Below are 17,487 nucleotides of genomic sequence, written 5' to 3'. Positions count from 1 at the left end.
GTATTGTTTCCATGTGTTACGTGGGAGATGAGGCTGAGCCTGCTTGTTAGACTGCTGGTGTAGGAATTTAACATGTTCTGGTAAGCGAGACTTGTACTATACTGTGTTTTACTCTCTAATAAGGCAGCCTTTATAAAGTTTATAAGTTGTGACTATTAGCTTTTCTAATGGTTAATAAATCATTTATTAAAACTTTATAGATATATAATACCAACTTTGGGGTTGCCAGATTTTGAAAACTTAACAACTTATTAATCAACCTCATCATAGTTGGAAGCCTCTAAAAACATGGTCTCAAATCTTCCCCATAATATTAAATATTCGTTACTAAATCAATGTTAAAGTTCAGGGAAAAATCATCCTTTACAGTCATAAACTCAGCTAAGGTCGGCTTGATTGACAGTAAACCTGGCAACATAATCAGACAACCCCATAACTGCCGTTATGTTTTGATTCAAGCATTGGTGCACAGAAATACATGACAACACAGATTTCCAGCTGAGCCCTGCCCACATCAATTGGATCACAAATGAGAAGAGCTCACACAAAACAAACAAGACTAGGTCAAAACCTAGTATATGGCTGGACCACATATGGTCAGTGTGTGAAATTGTGGCCAATTTGTTACAGGGATAGTCAGTGGTAGTGTCTATAATGTGAATTCCTGGATATCATATGTTCATCTGCAATTTTCTATAGTGGCCCCTTTAGTATTTGCTGTTAAAGTGTACTGAAGTAGCATCAACGCTACATTTGAGTAAAAAAAAAGGTTATCAATGCAGCTGCAATAACAATACTTTGTTTAATTTAAAAGAGAACTTTTCTTAATTCTAATTACAACTATTTTAATTATCATTAACTCTCTGCTCTTATCTGTTTCTATCTGTGGATGTCTCTCGTTTTTCACTCTGCATTGAGTGTATTGTCAGAGTGATGGTTATTTTGGGTGCTTTAACTATGCTTTAATTCCCTCATGCATCTTTGTGCCTTTTTTCTGCTTCTTTCCCAGTTAAGGAGGCTGCGGTATTAGTTCAGTTATAAAATCCAAATGCACCGCAGAGTGTCTCTCCTGGGACGCTGGTATGCGTCTGTTCAAACAGGATTTTAGCTGACTTCACTGCATTTAACACTGCAGCTGAGAGTTTCAGAGCTCAGAGCAGGAAACACAGTCACCCTGTCTCGCACTGCTGTCCTCCGCTTCCATCATCTCATGCCGATTGATTTTGAGCACCAGGAAACTCCAATACCACCAGCAATGGTGAAACTGTATCAATCACTAAGTCACTCACTCACGGACAACAATTGTTATAGGGCTGGCCTTGATGTTGCTGTCCAGCAAAACATAAAGTGAAGAGTGAAATGATATGACATTGAAGGTGACACAGCTGGGCTGAGTAAGGATGTGTTTTAGACATAAGGAGGTGGAGCTCAGCCCAATTTAACCTGGTTATTAACAAATAGAAAGTGCGCCACCAGCCCATCGGATTTTTCACAAAACGGCAGCCCAAAGTTTGTTCTTATGATTGACTTATAACTAATCTGTAAAGCGTCAGTAAACACAAATTTACATTAACAAAGTTAGAATTTCTGAAACCTTTATAACGTGTGCCTTATTAGAAAATGGTAATATATGTCATAATATGATGAGAACTGGTCATCTTCTTCCTGAAGATGATTTAATCAAACTTAAAATAAACATTGAGCAGCAGTGCAAAGCACGGAACTAGGAAAACGTTTGAGTTCCACATGCAGAAACTCACTCTGCCCATCAGCCCATATTTTTTGCTTTAACGAGCTACATGTTCCACTGCCTTGCAGGAAGCAGTAAGCTCAGTAGGAAGCTTAGCCTTTTAAAATGCTTGAGCTGCCTTCTCTTTCTTACTTGTACAATAAAACACGTCTCAGACGTTCATACACACAGGGATGACAGCAGTATTAATAAATGATCTGTGAGAGTCAGTGGATGGGACATTTATGAGTACAATCTTACAGTCTGCACAAGCTCACATCACTACGTGACCAAATATGGCTGCTGAGAGCCAGACCAGTCAGTCACTGACACCTCCACTAATATCCCCACCAATAAAACTAGACTCTGATATGCTGCCTGCTCAATCGAGAGGTCATCTTCACTATTGTTTTCATGTCATATGGAAAATGTCAAGGAGAACATTCACATTTGTCCAGACCAGGGGTTACTGTAGAACCTCCTGTTATCACCAGTGAGATGCGATAGAAAGCTCTGAAAAAGCAAGTGGACCTCGAGTCGTGAAGAATGAACTCCCATGCTCAAATTTTCAAAGTTTCAAAATATGTGGGGCTAAAATTAGCTTCCAATTAAAAGTGATAGTGTTGCAGAGTTGCATCTTTTTATGTATCCATTTATTTTAATGTTTGTTTAGTAATGTAGGAACTGATTTTTCCAGACTTATTGATATTAAATAATTATATAGTATTAAAAGTTATTTATAATTTTGACAACTTACTATAACCAGAATTATACCCATATAGATGCAGCTGCAGCATCAGCAAGATCTACATTAGCTGCCTGTTCACTGTCAGTCACATGGGTGGATTACTGGGTAGAGCCTCTGTTTGAAGTGATGCACATTCTTCATTGGAACGTCACAGCACTCACTCAAAAGTAGTGATCATTTGATCCTTTAATATTGAGTATCTCCTACCATCTCATACCAAGTCTGTCCTGATTTGAACTTTTATTATGTATATATATATATATATATATATATGAAGTGCAAAAATTACAATTTGATATATTGGGTTGAAGGAGAGGAGTGAGGCAGGTCAGACCTCCTGTGGTTGTGTAGTTAACTATCTGCTGGCATTAAGCCATTTCAGTTTTTTCTCAGTGACTCTTCCTTTATCATTGGCTCGTTTTGGGCAGTGTACAGTTGAGATTAACAGGTGCATCCTGCTGCATTTTTTGTGTGATAGATGATTCCTTTTAAACCTATTAGGGGAAAGCAACACATTTATTTTCTTTAATCCTTCTGGTCTCATTCCTGCTATTAACGCAGAGCCTTACGTCATGATGTTGAGATGGATAAATGAGGAGCGGGAGAGATTATCTGTGTTTTTCTTGGAGAAGCATGGTGTTAATGCTTAACTGCTGCTGACTTTTATAAGTAGGTTGAAGTGGAAGCTGTCTGTCTGTCTGTCGTTCCTGTAAACAAGTGGAGAGTGATCTGACCAACTTTCAAAGTTGAGCACAGCTGTCTTTATCCAGACTATGTTGTTCTTCCAGGACACATACTGTATGTTTTGGATAGTCCCACATATCTGCCTTACACATGGACTGTATGTTCCAGGCTGGAGGTCATGTTGTACAAAGCTTTCTTGAAGGCTGGAGTAATCAGCTGAGTTGAACCAGAAACAATATTAATACAGTCAGTGTAGAACGGGTAAGAATTGAGCAAAGGCCAAACAACACACCTTTGTCTGCATGTCAGCAGCTGCACAGCTGTTCTTTATGACAGATCAGACAATTGGAGGCAAGAGCAAGAACTCATAGCATAATCCCTGTATGAAATGACAGAGACCCCTAGATGTTGCTCTCAGTTCCCTTTTAGGAACCACATTCTACCATTCCGGTACACAAGACCAGTCACGCCAGCATTTAACCTGGGACATTTTGGATGGATTCACTCCAATGGAATTCCCACAAGATCTGCTCACAGAGGCGATGTAACTCTGTAGTGAGTTTTCGGAAAAAGTTCAACATTGGTGAATTTTGCCAAGCAAATTTGTGCTGTTTGTCTCGGCAGTGCTGATCTTTTAGGGAACAGCGAGCCAGACAATCCAAAATGAAGGAAGTCATCCAATCAGCTGTGTCACATGGATTGCCATAAGAGGGCAAATGCATCTCTTGAATGAACTATTAAGTTTTCATCATGATCATGCTAGCCTCACAAGTAGTCACTACATCTCCAAACTTCCAACATCACCTATTTCAGAAAAATGCTTGAATGAATCTCACTGGGCTTCTTTCTGGTCTGACATGGGCTTAATCCTTTATACCTGTGGTATTATTTGAGCCTGAAAAGAAACAAAAATATAATGAAAATAGGAAAATATATATATATATTAGCAAATTTAGGATGCTATAAAGAGTTACTTGGCTCTTTTTGGTTAAAAATTGGAATATCTTCTATCTTACCATGCACAAGTTGAGCTGGATGAGCTGATTCTGCTGCATTATAACTGGGAACATGAAAGACTTTGTCTTGTTATACCTGCTGCAGGAAATGCCTGGTCATGTTAGCCTGACTTCATCCCTGCATGATATGTATTTTATTAACAAATCCCTGCTTCTTACAAATTTGGCATTTCAGAAATTGCTCTAGATGCAGAACCTTAGCCTAGGAAATGTTCTATTAGTGCTAATACGTACAGTATCTAAAAACATCTAGTAGTCATCCTAAAGTGCTTCTAAATTATGATGATGATTTGATGTTCTTAATATCCAGAGATGATCAGAGGGAGTCTTTACCAGGTAGTGAGCCTGTCATGAATGTCCATTTATGTTTAAAAAAATCCTCTTCAAAATACTTTATTACATTTTTATGGACATCCAGGTATAGACCCTGTGTAGGACATACATAGGACGTCCAGTAATATATATTACTGAGACGATGACTGTTTGGTGTGATTGGCTGATAAATCGCTGTCACATTTTTTACAAGATAAAGCTGTTGATATTCTATATTGTTCTTATTGTCAACAAATCTCATGTCCAGAGCCAAACCAACAATGAATTGATTTACTAAAATATTATGTGTGTATCAAAGCCTGATACATCTTCTTCCTCTGTGCCTTAGACCTTCTATTAAAAACACATCACACTGTTGCACTGGGTGACATGTACCTTCATTACCATGAACACACACACACTGCAGTTTATTAGTCCCACACACACCATCCTGCTGCCAGAAATAGGTAGTAGATCACCAAATGTGGATTCATTGTTTGGGTAACATTTGTTAAAAACTACAGTGATCAGCAGGTTTTTTCACATGAGCCTTTTTAAAATATGAAACTACATATATGTGAGTCGTTTTTAGAGATTTACGTCTTCAGCCCACGTCTTCAAGTGGGCTTGGAGCTGAGAGCCACAGACACAGTAGGGGAGTCAGACAGTTAGAAAACTGCCAGTTTTATCTATTAAGGCTCAAATACAATATCAGTATCAATATCAAAAAACTGTAAAACTCAGCTGCCAAACGGATTTGGAATTGAAATCAGAAGGTTCATATGATATAAACAGCGAGTGAAACAGTGAGCTGCAGAGGAAGGGCATCACCTGAGGCAGGAGCCACACCTCTATCCAAACAGAACGCAGCTCAGTGCTTCAAATATCACAAAGTGATTCTATCAGTGATCATTTCTAATTTAAGCGCATGCTTAAGCTCCCAGTGACCACCAGTAAGAGGCCATGGTTATACAGGCCACCTCTGAATGCTACTTTGTTAATAAAGCAGCAGCGTGTTAGCTCAACAGGTCTCCGCTAAGGTTAAAAAGAGTAGAGGAGTATTTTTCGCAGAGGTGAGTGAATGGAAATAGTCATGTTCAAAGTAAACAGCAGTTAACCTGGACCCTCTCTGCTCTGGTGTCCACTCTTCACACACACATGCTGATGAGTTGTCTGCACAAACACACACATACACACACTCACACACCAGAGTAAGTCAAGCGTAGTATGTGTTAGGTACGAGCATTTTTTCCACCTCCACAGCTTGTGTGGGGAGGCAGATAAGAGGATCTCTCATTTCTTTCCTCTTTGTAAGTGTTGCCCTCTCACAGCTCTGGCAGGCCAAATATTTGCCACGGCTGGGAGACATTCCTGGGCATCTCCCCTCACTCGCTGAGGCCAGGAACCAGCAGGAACTGAAAATCCACTCTTAGCTTTTTCCCCTCAAATGAAGACATCAGAGGTTGTCAGGATTGGAGAGTTACAGTATCCTCTTAACTGTGGATGCAAGTAAATTTACTGTGCTGAGGAACATTCAGAAAATATGGTACTCTACAAAGACAAATATTAAACTCATTCAATATGTAATAACACTGATTCTCTGTCATTTTACATGAATGACAACAGAAAATGAAGTTCTTTTCTGTTGTAGAAAAGCCTTAAAGTTTGCCTTACATTCTGTAACTGAATGAAACAAATTGAATTAAATGACACTGGATTTAATCTGACTGATCAAGCTCAAGAATGTCAATTTTGTTTTGTACTTCAGCTCTGTGGTTGGAGAGCAAGTTATTACAAAACCTTCTGGCCATATTAGGTTAGTGTGTATATTTATAGATGATGATTTTGATTAATTCTTTATAATTACGCGTTCAATCAAATTACAAAAAACATATTTAATTTAACTCTAGTGGTATTGAGCCATAGAGATAGTTTTCATCCTACATCCCAATACATTGGAAGATGTGTGTGTGGTAGTCACAGTGTTAAACGTCCCTGTCAACAGTTTTCACTGAAACTACTTTGTATCACACGAAGAAGTCCATGTGAAAACTGTTGACAGCATGTTATGTAATCTTAAAAAAAAAAACAATCCCAAAACGATCTGCATGAATAGAAACTACTGGAGGTAAGTGAGAAAATACAAATATACTTCCTCATTATACATTTCTCATATATACTGTAATAAAATAAAATATCTTTGGTTTGGCATAGCAAAGCAAGCAGTGATCCACACTAATATAGTCATTCCACTCACACCACAGTCATGTATACTGGGAGATTTGCAACTTCAGTGGTATTCATAATATCGCATCCACCCCATTAACATACATGAGGGGGTACACCACCACCACCCACTACGACTACAATAATAAACATAAAATAGAATTATCACCTGTCTCACCAATGTCTTGACAATGTCAACAAAAACTGAAATTGTATCGTAAAATTCTTTCACTTCACTTCTTTCACTTTAAAAAAACTCTCTCCCTTCCTCACAGAGAAACCCAGTGTGTATATGAAACATATAAATCACTATATACATATAATTATGTAATGTGCTGAAAGGGATGTTTGTCTCTTGAGATATTGAACATTTATCATCATCACTTTCACAACACCTCTTCCTCATCTCCTCTCACCATAATTCTCTGCAGCGCTCCACCTGTTTGCACTTCTCAAAATACTGTCAGTGAGAATCCCACCTCTTAAACTGTATCCATTAATGTGATTCATTATTACAGCTGCCTTCTAACAAGTTTTTTATGAAGCATAATTATTGCATGGCTGTCTCTCATAATGGTAATCACATTATCGTAGTCCTGTTCCAGGTGATCCGTTACATCCATAATGTTTGACTCTGTGTGTGTCAGTACAGTTTCCACTGGTGCAGGTTGGATCAGCAGAGTGGAGGTGGTGCTAGGAGGCGATGGAGCTGGAGGGTGTGTGAGGTTATCTGGAGTCCGACAGTTTGGTAAACCACTTTGGGTCAGGAATGTTTCATGTTGCTAGCATTCCTGGTGTGCATGTAAAACTGAAGAACTACAGCTTTGGCAGAAATACTTGTTTCAAGAGGTGAAGACTGACAGCTTGCGGTGTGTATGTTTTCTGTCAGTGTGGGATTCACTGTGTAGGCATATGAGGGTGTTTACTTTCTGCATGTGCTCTGTACACGTGATGTGTGCATGGGTGTGGGAGTTTGGTGTGTGTATGTGCTCACCTTGCACATATGCACATATACTACTCATTTAGTAGTAGCATGCATCTATGTCGTATATGTGGTTATTTCATGTGTGTGTGTGTTGGTATGTGTGTGTGTGTGTTTCTGTTTCTAACCAGTGCAGACGCAGGGCATGCAGGAAGGCTGACAGCCCCTCCATGATGAGCAGGATAGCGACTGTGAGAGTGGCGAAGGCCGAGAAGATGATCGACAGGCCGAAGAACCCGCCCCCGCTCCGGGAGGACAGACCCAGGTGCATCACCATAGACCACAGCACCTCTGACAGCTCTGCACACACACACAGTCATAATAACAACAAGCTTTACAAAAAAATATTCATGCTTTGAATACAGTGTCATTGAACTGATGCAGCTATGACCTTTATCCACAACTTCTAAAGCTCACAACATACAGTATGTATCATAAAATTGCGCATGTATGTGTGTGTGTGTGTGTGAGTGTGTGTGTATGCATGCTTATACTCACGTGCATGAGCCAGACTCAGGGCCCAGAGGCGCAGGTAGGAGGCAGTGTTGGAGATGCATCCCAGACAGTACTCTATGGTGTGGATGGCCTGGTGGACAGCTACGTCACCAAAGTCAAACTGTGGTGGAAAGACAAGATGGTTACTTAGCATACACAACATGGATACAATAACATGTTTTTTTCACATAGAGGCATTTAGCTGATAGCTTTATTGGGACTGACAACAGTGAGGCTGTGAGGTGTGGCTTACATGCACTATTTTCACTGGACAAAGCTCAATCATCAGACATTTTTCAACCTTTATTTAACCAGGGAAGTATCACTCATATTAAAACATGCACACACAAAATCTGGTTTGCAGAAAAATTAGGTTAAGAAGGTCATTGGACAACATGTTAACATGCACTGTAGTGACCTGGTTACTGTAAATCCATGTGCACATGCACTGAATCAACCTCCCCTTGCAGGAGGTTCAAGCCCTTTGTGTCTTAAGCCCTAGAAGGGCCACATCAGTGATGGAAGTAAGAGGAGAGCAATGACTTTCTATTTGTGCTGCCAGTCCATAAACTAACCTGACAACCATCCAGCCACTAAGCCTCTTCTCTAACCTTTAAGCCACCACTGCAGCTTGAAACTAAGTTTTTAAAACTGCATTTGTTGCTACTGCTTTTATTAGCAACTCTATCATTGTTTTCTCCAGGGTCATAAGAGCAACAATTATGGGATAGTTCAGTGATTTAGTATTGCTTCCATAAAGTCTGGGAACTTAAAAAGACACAGATTTTAAAAAGAATGGTCAAAATTGAAGCTGGTATGAGTCAAGCTCCAAAAACACAGGATCCAACACTTAATACTTCATAGCATCTTTCATGAGACCCTCCCTGCCTGGTAAACAGCACTTGGGTAAAGTCTTTCAAATACCACACCCTCAGTTGGTACTACAGGCTTTCTGTCATAAATTTGTAGTTTCCAAACCCAGACCAAAATACCTGGGTGATGTCATGTCTCAGACTTGACAAAGCTCCTCCAGAGCTACAGAGACATTATACACCTGTTTTCACAGTCTGAGTAGTACTGACCATGACTAGTAAATTGACTTTGGCTTGGGAAATCTGCGATGTGCACTTTCAAGTATATTGATTCTTTAGTCTGCAGCTTTGCTCCAATCACTACATATCCTCCTTTAAGAATATAGATTCTGGTTTAGTTGAACTTTTACTTAGATTATTATTGTGTGAGTTTCTGTCTGAATCTTTGTTTTAAGATAATTTTCTTGTTTAAACATAAAAATGAAAGTATAAATTAAACAGCATGTTTTAAACATACTCACTGCAATAGTAAACACTCCAAGAAGTCCAGTCTGTCATTACCAGCACATACAGTACATCATCGTAGCTTATCAACTGAGATGTGTAAAAAAAACACTTGACTTTCTACTTAGCACTGAGAGATCTGTATCACCCAACTCTCCTACGCAAAATTTGGCCAATCAAAATAACTGTACTGTCAGTACAGCTCTTCCAAGAACAGTGGAAATGGAAATTCTGTCATCATCTTAATGAGCGGCTGCTCTGACCTTTGACCCCTGCCTGAGCCTTTAGCTCTGATCAAGCAGAAAACAAAGAGCAAAGCCATTTAGCTTGTTTGGGTTTGTTTCTTCTTTTTTCCCCAGCAGGATCACAGTGCTGGGATATGTTTGTGTACTGTAAAGCCAACAGAGTTCCTCCATTCTCCCCATCCTGGAGCAAGACTAGCCTTTCCTGTATGAAGTAGGCTGGGAGGGAGAAACATTGGAATCTATTGCTTGACGTTGCTTTTGTTGGGTTTGGCTTGGCACTGGCCCAGTTTCCTCTTTCCATGCTTCTCTTTTGTCCTTGGACCCATGAAATAGAGTTCATGGAAGCAGCACTCATTGTTCCCATTCAAAGGCGCTCCGACACAAGTGGCTAATGAAAACAACACTGGGTAACATGCTGTAATGGCAAAACACATAAAGGCGAGTGGCTCTTATTAGAAATGTTGTCACAAAACATTTCAGCTGAGCAGAGTCATGTGATTTCATAATGTACATTTACAAGAGGAAAGACTTTGGATCTGTGATGTGAGTAAATCAAAAGACAGTTTTCAGCATCCGCAAACTCCTTTCAGACTGATTTGCACAAAAATAAATTCAGGTGCTGATCCAAAGTTAATCAGGGTGTTTTCTGCGTTGTGTAGTCTGGTTGAATCAGACTCTGGATGGGTTTCCCCCTTGGTACAACTCATTTGGGCACATGTGAACACATCATACCCATGTGCCAAACCAACTGCACAAGACCCTTTAGAGGAGGTGGTTCTGGAGAGGTTAGTTTGTGGTGGGAGTGTGTTCTGACCTCCATCTGACCCAACTACAGAGAGTACTCATTCAGGGATGTAGATGAGAGAAGTCAACAGTTGTTAGCAGATAGCTGAATAATAAATCAAGCTCTGACCTGTGCTAACAAAAAAGTACACTGACTTCTTGATATTTGGGCAGATGACTACATCTGCCAGCTTCTGCATTAAACACTGGAGTGTTCAAAATGTTAAGTCAGCAGCGGAAGGAGAGGGGATCCCTCTGGTCCACTGAACAGTGCTGCGTTTAAGTAAGAAAACTGAGGCAGCAGAGCATAAATGTGAGAGATGCTGTCTCACAGAAGTGTGCACCCAGAACACAAGACCTTCTTCTTGTATTTATGTTCTCGCTCTCCAAGAAACATCTGACCAATAAGCAGAGCGTAAATTCTCAATGGCCACACATGTGCATTTTGGTTCACTTGAATTTTTTCTGTGTGAAGAGAAACCGAACAAAGGGGAAAAGAAAACAAGGTAACAACTCATCCACTGATTCAGACCAGAGCAGACAAACAACTCTATATGTTTGACAATGCCCTTAGAGTATATTTCAAAAGCAGGGCTGTAGTACTGCAGACTGAGACAAGTCTGAGATGTTGATTTAAATTAGGGTATATTTGGAGAGCAGAGATGCTGTACTTGGAATCATCACAGTCTCAAGTTTTGAGACTCTCTTGTGTCTTGTTTTGACCAGGACTTGTCTCAGTCTTGTTGGTATTTGTCTTGACCTCATGAGTGACTTGACTCAGACTTGTCTCTTTCTCATGGCTATTTGTCTCAGTCTTGTGAATGTTTTGACTCAGACTTGTCTTGGCCTTGTGGGTGTTCTGTCATGGAATTGTCTCGCTCTCTGCCACTTGTGCCATTGGCACTACCAATCACATAGATGATCAGGGTCATGTAATCTGCCATGCCTCTCTGCCTAGTCACATTAAGAATTCATGAGCTCTTAATCTGTCTGATATAGTGACCATCTCAAATGACTAAAGTATTGTGTGGTCTGATTCCAGCATAAAACAATAGCATTAAGAATGCTGAATAGGCACTGTTTCACTCTGACTTGTCTCAGACTCAACTTAAGTGATCTTGACTACAGCTCTGGTCAACAGTACACTACAAAAATATCCAACTTATAACGGGTCATTTAGTCTCTCATTCCTTACAAGTGAGGACATCTGCCACAAAGGTGAGACAGTTTCACTTGTTTCAAATTAAAATCTTTCAAAAATTTCTGAATTTCTAAATGTCATTTTCCTTATTATAGTAAAGTGATTGAAGTTTGTTTTTTTCCTACAAGTGGCATCCAAGAAAAATCTTGCTCCTCATTAACAGCTGCACTAGAAATATGTTAAACACCTGCATGTCAGCAGTGTTTTTCACTTGTAGAATATGTTCGAAATCAAGATTTTAAGAATGAATATCTGACTAAATGACCTCGAGTTTGGCTTTTCAGTTTCTGTCACACATACAAACACATACATTTGCCATCCCTCACATATACATGCCTGGCATTGGAAGTTAGACAGTAAAGGAGTAAAGAAGGTTTAGACAGATCAACCAGAGTTCAAAAAAGAACAGAAAGAAAGACGATTACTTGATACTAAAGGGACAAACAGACATATCAGACACATCAGCAAGACAGCATCCAGACATGCTGAGAGGATACCACACTCAGACTCTTACCGGCTCTTCCTCTGAGTGCTTGAAAGTAAGCAAAGGTCAAAGGTTAGTGTAAGAGTTCAGGACCTAATGGGTAAAAATGAGTTCATGGAACTGCATTGATCAAGAAGATCCCCTTCTTTGGATCACTGATTTGCATTTGATGTCACAAAAATAAATAAATAAATAACTTATTAATCACACTAATCAAACCCATTAGGTCCTGACAGAGTATCAGGTTTCAGGTGGGGTTTGGGCCATCTTGGTTCATAAAGCTTTGGACTCTGGTCAGGTTTGGGATTGGTTATTTTCAAATTTATTAAGAAATTTCTGTCTTTCTCTCTCTGACTGTGCCAATCGTCTGCATCCATTTGCGTTATGTGTTGCAAATAGATACACACTGCTTAGTGGGATGAGGGAAAGAGACAGTGTGTAACCAATCCATTGCATTAGCCTGGCAAGCTAACAGTCAATAGTGGATAAAATAAAGCAGCTTCATGGCTCAAATTTGGCGGCACAAGTCCGGTTCAGTAGGGTTGGATCTTAAAGGACAGGTTCAGATTTTTTTCATGACTATCTTACTATAATACAATGATCTTGTGACATACTGTATGTACATTGGAAGAGTAACAGCTCACTTTAACCATTCCTCTTCTCCATACTGGCTGTGACGGCATCCTTTCATAAAGCAACTAGATCAGAATCCACAGTCCTTTTTCTGTGTAAAAATGCATTTTACAGTTTAGCTGAAGCTAAAATGAGGCTTCAGCAGTCTGGGCTCGACCCAGAAGTGGGTGTCTTACAATGTTACAATCTTTTTAGTGCAAAAGTCCCACTTACACTATCCACAGATTGTGTTTTTAGTGTTGAGCTGAGTTGCAGCAAAGGGATAAGTCGAGATAGTCACATGTACCATAGGTTTGCTGTTGGGATAAAACACTGGCAATAAACCTAGGCAATAAACACAAGACTGCCAGGAAATAGACAAAAGTATGTTGTTGTATATCAAGATTTTAAAAAGACTAGTTTTAAAAAATTTCAACCTATCCTTTAAAGAAGTGACCATGGATCAGATTCAGGTTTCAGTTTTAGGCCTGTAGAGAACTCTAATGCACAAAATACGCTCAATGTGAAGTAGATTAGAAGTTCAAGAGACAGTGGAATGATAATATACAGTTCTGAAGAGCTAGATAAAACATAAAAACATAAGTGAAAAAATTATATTCCATTACTCTGGGGCCTGCTTCACCAACTTTCCAACATGCAAGCCGTGATATGCAATATGAGATCATTTCCTCTCACATTCATTTTGACACATTTGACTAATCAAAAGAAAAACTTCTTTATCTGCAATTTGTGAGTGGGAATTATTTGTGAAATGGGAGGCTGGCACCACTTGCGATCTACATAAAAACAGTGCTTGCAAATCTTTTTATGAAACAGGTGCCTGGATGTTTCTGTAGTAATCAGTAAGTTGTCCAGCATGGTACTTTAACAGTCACTTGCTACACCCAATATTATGCAATATGAAATTCCTTGACCCTGTTGATAAGTCATGCCTACATGGGATATCCTATCCTTGGAATAATGATGACAAAATGCAGTCTTATTACATTACAGTTATGCAATATGTTATCACAATATAAACACTCTGAGATTTATTATGTATGAGTCACAAAAAAAAAAAAAACTGGGTGGTATTTTCAGTAATTCCACTCGCTGGTTCTCATAAAAACCACTTCACTGTTTATGTTTCTGAAATGGAAAATCCATCTCTTATCTGCTCCAGTCCATCCCAGCCCTCCCTTTCTCTTTACACACTGTTGCGCCCACATTACCCCCATCTCCTGTTACTACCCAGGAGAAAAGACTGCTCTCTGATATGAAGGTACAACAGGGGAAGCATTGTGCTGGTGAATGGGCTGAGACAGAAGATTTCAAATGAGTAATTTTTTAGTTATGAGGTTTTGACAGCTGGGGTTGTAATTTAACTATTTTCTCCATTGAACAGATAAGATTCATTATGAAACAGATTACTTGTTTGTTAACAAGCCCAAATACAAGAGACTATAGTGCAACATCTACTGTAAACGCTGTTTGAATGGCCTTCCCATCCAGCGAGACAGAACACTGTAAATGCAAAACTATGATGACAACTATCAAACTAAATAGCCAGGAAATATCAGCATCAGTATTGAGCTGTGCAAGAAAACTTGTTCTGAAATGAACAGCTGATAGCAGTTTAGATACTTGATTAGTGTATCAAATCAGTGTAAAATGTATGCTCTAAATGCCCTCAAAAAATCAAAAATGATGAATTGTTAATGTCTGAAATATCAAGTTACTGCTCACTGATGGACTCATTTTGACTACAAAATTTCTCCAAGCAAACCCATGTTATAATCCTGCTACGACGTGCTCCTTATATTTCAACTAGTTTCATTGAAGGAAAAAAATCAAATTAATATAGAGAGCAAGCCTTCCTGGAATTCCTTCTTCCGTCTTCATATGTGCGTTCATGTCAATGGAGTCAATTGCCAAAATTTTTCTCTTTTACTAACCTTAATAAATATCGTTATACACTTCCAATGGATCTCTCCTTATTGAAATTTATTTTGTCATTTTTTAACTCTCTTCGAATGGTCCAAGCCAATACACAATACTGAAGGCATACATAACATCATAATCCTACTGAAAACAATTCAAACTCTTTAAATCAAACAAAATCGATATCCGGAAAGCCGGTTGAACAAGCTGATGCTTGGTGATGTTTAATGAGCTCACCTCATCTCCCTCCTCTGAGTGCTGGGAGAGCTGGTCGTGGTCCATGATGCCAGCCTCGTCCTCCGTGGGCCCGTTGCCCACCCGCACTCCTCCGAACTTCTGCGTGCCCTGTTGGGTGAGTCCGGTGCATGATGAGGACACGCCTGTTTGCTCTAAAGACTGCTCTAGATTCTCTGCAGGGGTTTCTTCCCTCTTCTGGGACTAGATACAAAAGCCACAAGAGCTGTGTCTAGCTTAAAGCAAGCCTTAGGTTGCATGCTTTCTTCTTAATTTACTTCCATTGTTCAAGTAAAAAAGGGCACCCACAACAATGAGTGAGGGTTTTCCTTCCAAAATGAAATATATCCACCACTTGCGAAACTTACTTTTACTAAATAAAAGGTAGCAAAAATCAAAATGCTCAATGATATAGTGAGTTACCAATATTACTTTTATAGATTAAGATTGGGGTAATTAATTATTTATTGGAAGGCAAAATCATCTCACTGGTTGAGTTAAACCTCAACAAACACAGCTGAAGACTCCATGTAGTAAAGTAAACTTTGGTCTGAATATGACTAGAATCAATATCAGCTGTTGGGTCACTGTGATAACAGCAATATCCTCATCCAATTAGCAGGCTAGTTAGCTCTGGTGGCTAATTTGGACCTGGAATGCCAGCTAGCTAATAACTAGCACTTTTTGATACCTTTATGTTAATACTGCATTGATACAGTATTAAGCTTGATACAGTATGCTTCCCATTCTAGTTAAAGGTATAATATGTAATTATTCCACATTAAAATGTCTAAAAACAACAAGACCTATGTTATATATATTGTTTGGTTGTGTTCTTACATTATCCCAAATATTTCCAACAATTTTCAAACCCAGAGAAATCTGTAATTTAATCAAAGTAACGGACCGTTTCATTTGGTCACCTGTCAATGGCGTCATACCTCCTCTACCAAAGAGTATAGTGCACAAGATGCATACGGCGGCTCTGTGTTTGTCCGCTACAATGGCGTCTACCAAAGAGTAACTTACACACATACAAGATAATACATCGGCGTTGTGGTTGTTCCACAGAAACTGTTGTAAATTGACTTTTATTCAGTTTTAAGCCACATTTTCGTGATAAATTTTGGTCGTTTTTAACTATATCTTTTAGCCGGATGAAAGATTTGGAGAGGAGAAGACCTTTGCGGGTAATTCAGCTCCCGGTAAAAACATCCTGAATGATTAACACTGGAGTAATCCTATCCCAGTGAAGCTGGTTGTTTAATAATGAAGACAACAACTCCCATGATCCCTTGCTACTTCACACCGTCATCACACTCCGTCTTTTGTTATTGTTTTGATTGAGAGACCTCTAGCAGCTGAAATTACATATTGTGGATATTCAGGATTATTTTTCAAACTCATTCAAGCTGTTTTTTTAAAGCTAAGTCTTAAAATGTACACTGAAAATGTCACTGGTGAAAGCTAGACTAATATGGTTTGGTTTTTGTAGACTAAAAGTGTTTAAATTACTAAAATGTAACTACAACTAACACACCTTTTTTCCAAAGATTAAAATAAAAAAAGATATAAAAAGTACCAAAATTAACAGACTGGTAAACTACCTACAAAATCATAAATACCAGCGAATTACGGACTGAATTTGGTAAACACTACATTTCTTTTTCGTTTGGTACTGTTCAGTCTAATTCTTCTTCTTTGAGGTTTAACAGAACCAGTGAGAGTAATGAGAACTCTAGGCTGCTGTATTTCATATATATAATGAATTCAGGTTATCAGTACTTTTTGGATATATAGCCTTTTGGGTAGCAACTCTTCAACTACAAAGGTAGACTAGTCAAATGCAAGTGGCAGATCATCAGCTGTTAGGGTGCCCTCAGACTGTGAAGTATTCCAAGAAAATTTCCCATCAAAATATCAGAGCGTTTCCAAGGCAGGCTTTAAGCATATTTCATGGCAACACAACCAACCACATTACACAATACAATGCACATTGAAATGAATGGCAGAATAGGAGTGAAAAAAGGTTATATCAAAGGTTATAATTGTTATACATCAAAGGTGGCAGTAAGGTTATAGGTGGGGTCAGATCCACATACCAGGTGCTTTTTCCACAGGTGCTGACGCCGAAGCACCATAGTTTTCACAATCAGCATACAGGGTACACATGCAAGGGCAATCAGCACCAACAAAACCTGGATCCCCATCTACAGATTCAAACAGAGAGAGGTTAACATGGTGTTGGTGACGTGTAGCAGTGATCAGAAGATGCTGAACAGATCCTGCTGAGGCCTAAAGCATCCCTCCCTCTCATTGCTATTACACCACACCACATGGCTGATTTTCTTTCTTTTGTCTTATTTGAATCTAAAGCTACATGGAACTCAAAACCTTTGCATTATTACAAAAATGGCACAGTAATTTGTATTTATCTATTAATGGTAATATATTGACCTGAGGAGTATCAGAGAACCAA

At 39.1% G+C, this 17,487-nt stretch overlaps 1 protein-coding gene across 5 annotated transcripts in view; it reads right to left on the bottom strand.

The window, feature by feature from the left end:
- Positions 1–17,487, bottom strand: part of atp6v0a1b (ATPase H+ transporting V0 subunit a1b) — a 37,425-nt gene that overhangs the window by 3,574 nt on the left and 16,364 nt on the right. For 2 of the 5 annotated variants that reach the window (XM_044338425.1, XM_044338424.1), the window contains exons 17-21: positions 17,111–17,218; positions 15,012–15,212; positions 12,252–12,269; positions 8,196–8,313; positions 7,826–7,997 (exon numbers count right to left, since the gene is read on the bottom strand). In XM_044338425.1, the coding sequence (XP_044194360.1) occupies positions 7,826–7,997; positions 8,196–8,313; positions 12,252–12,269; positions 15,012–15,212; positions 17,111–17,218 (617 nt within the window). The remainder of the gene's footprint in view (positions 1–7,825; positions 7,998–8,195; positions 8,314–12,251; positions 12,270–15,011; positions 15,213–17,110; positions 17,219–17,487) is intronic. The other 3 variants (XM_044338427.1, XM_044338426.1, XM_044338428.1) reach the window with 3 other exon arrangements.

Source organism: Thunnus albacares, chromosome 20 (genome assembly GCF_914725855.1).
Source record: "Thunnus albacares chromosome 20, fThuAlb1.1, whole genome shotgun sequence".
NCBI classification, from domain to species: Eukaryota; Metazoa; Chordata; class Actinopteri; order Scombriformes; family Scombridae; genus Thunnus; species Thunnus albacares.
The sequence above is the reverse complement of the archived record's forward strand: the minus strand, read 5'-3'. Positions and strand labels throughout refer to the sequence as shown.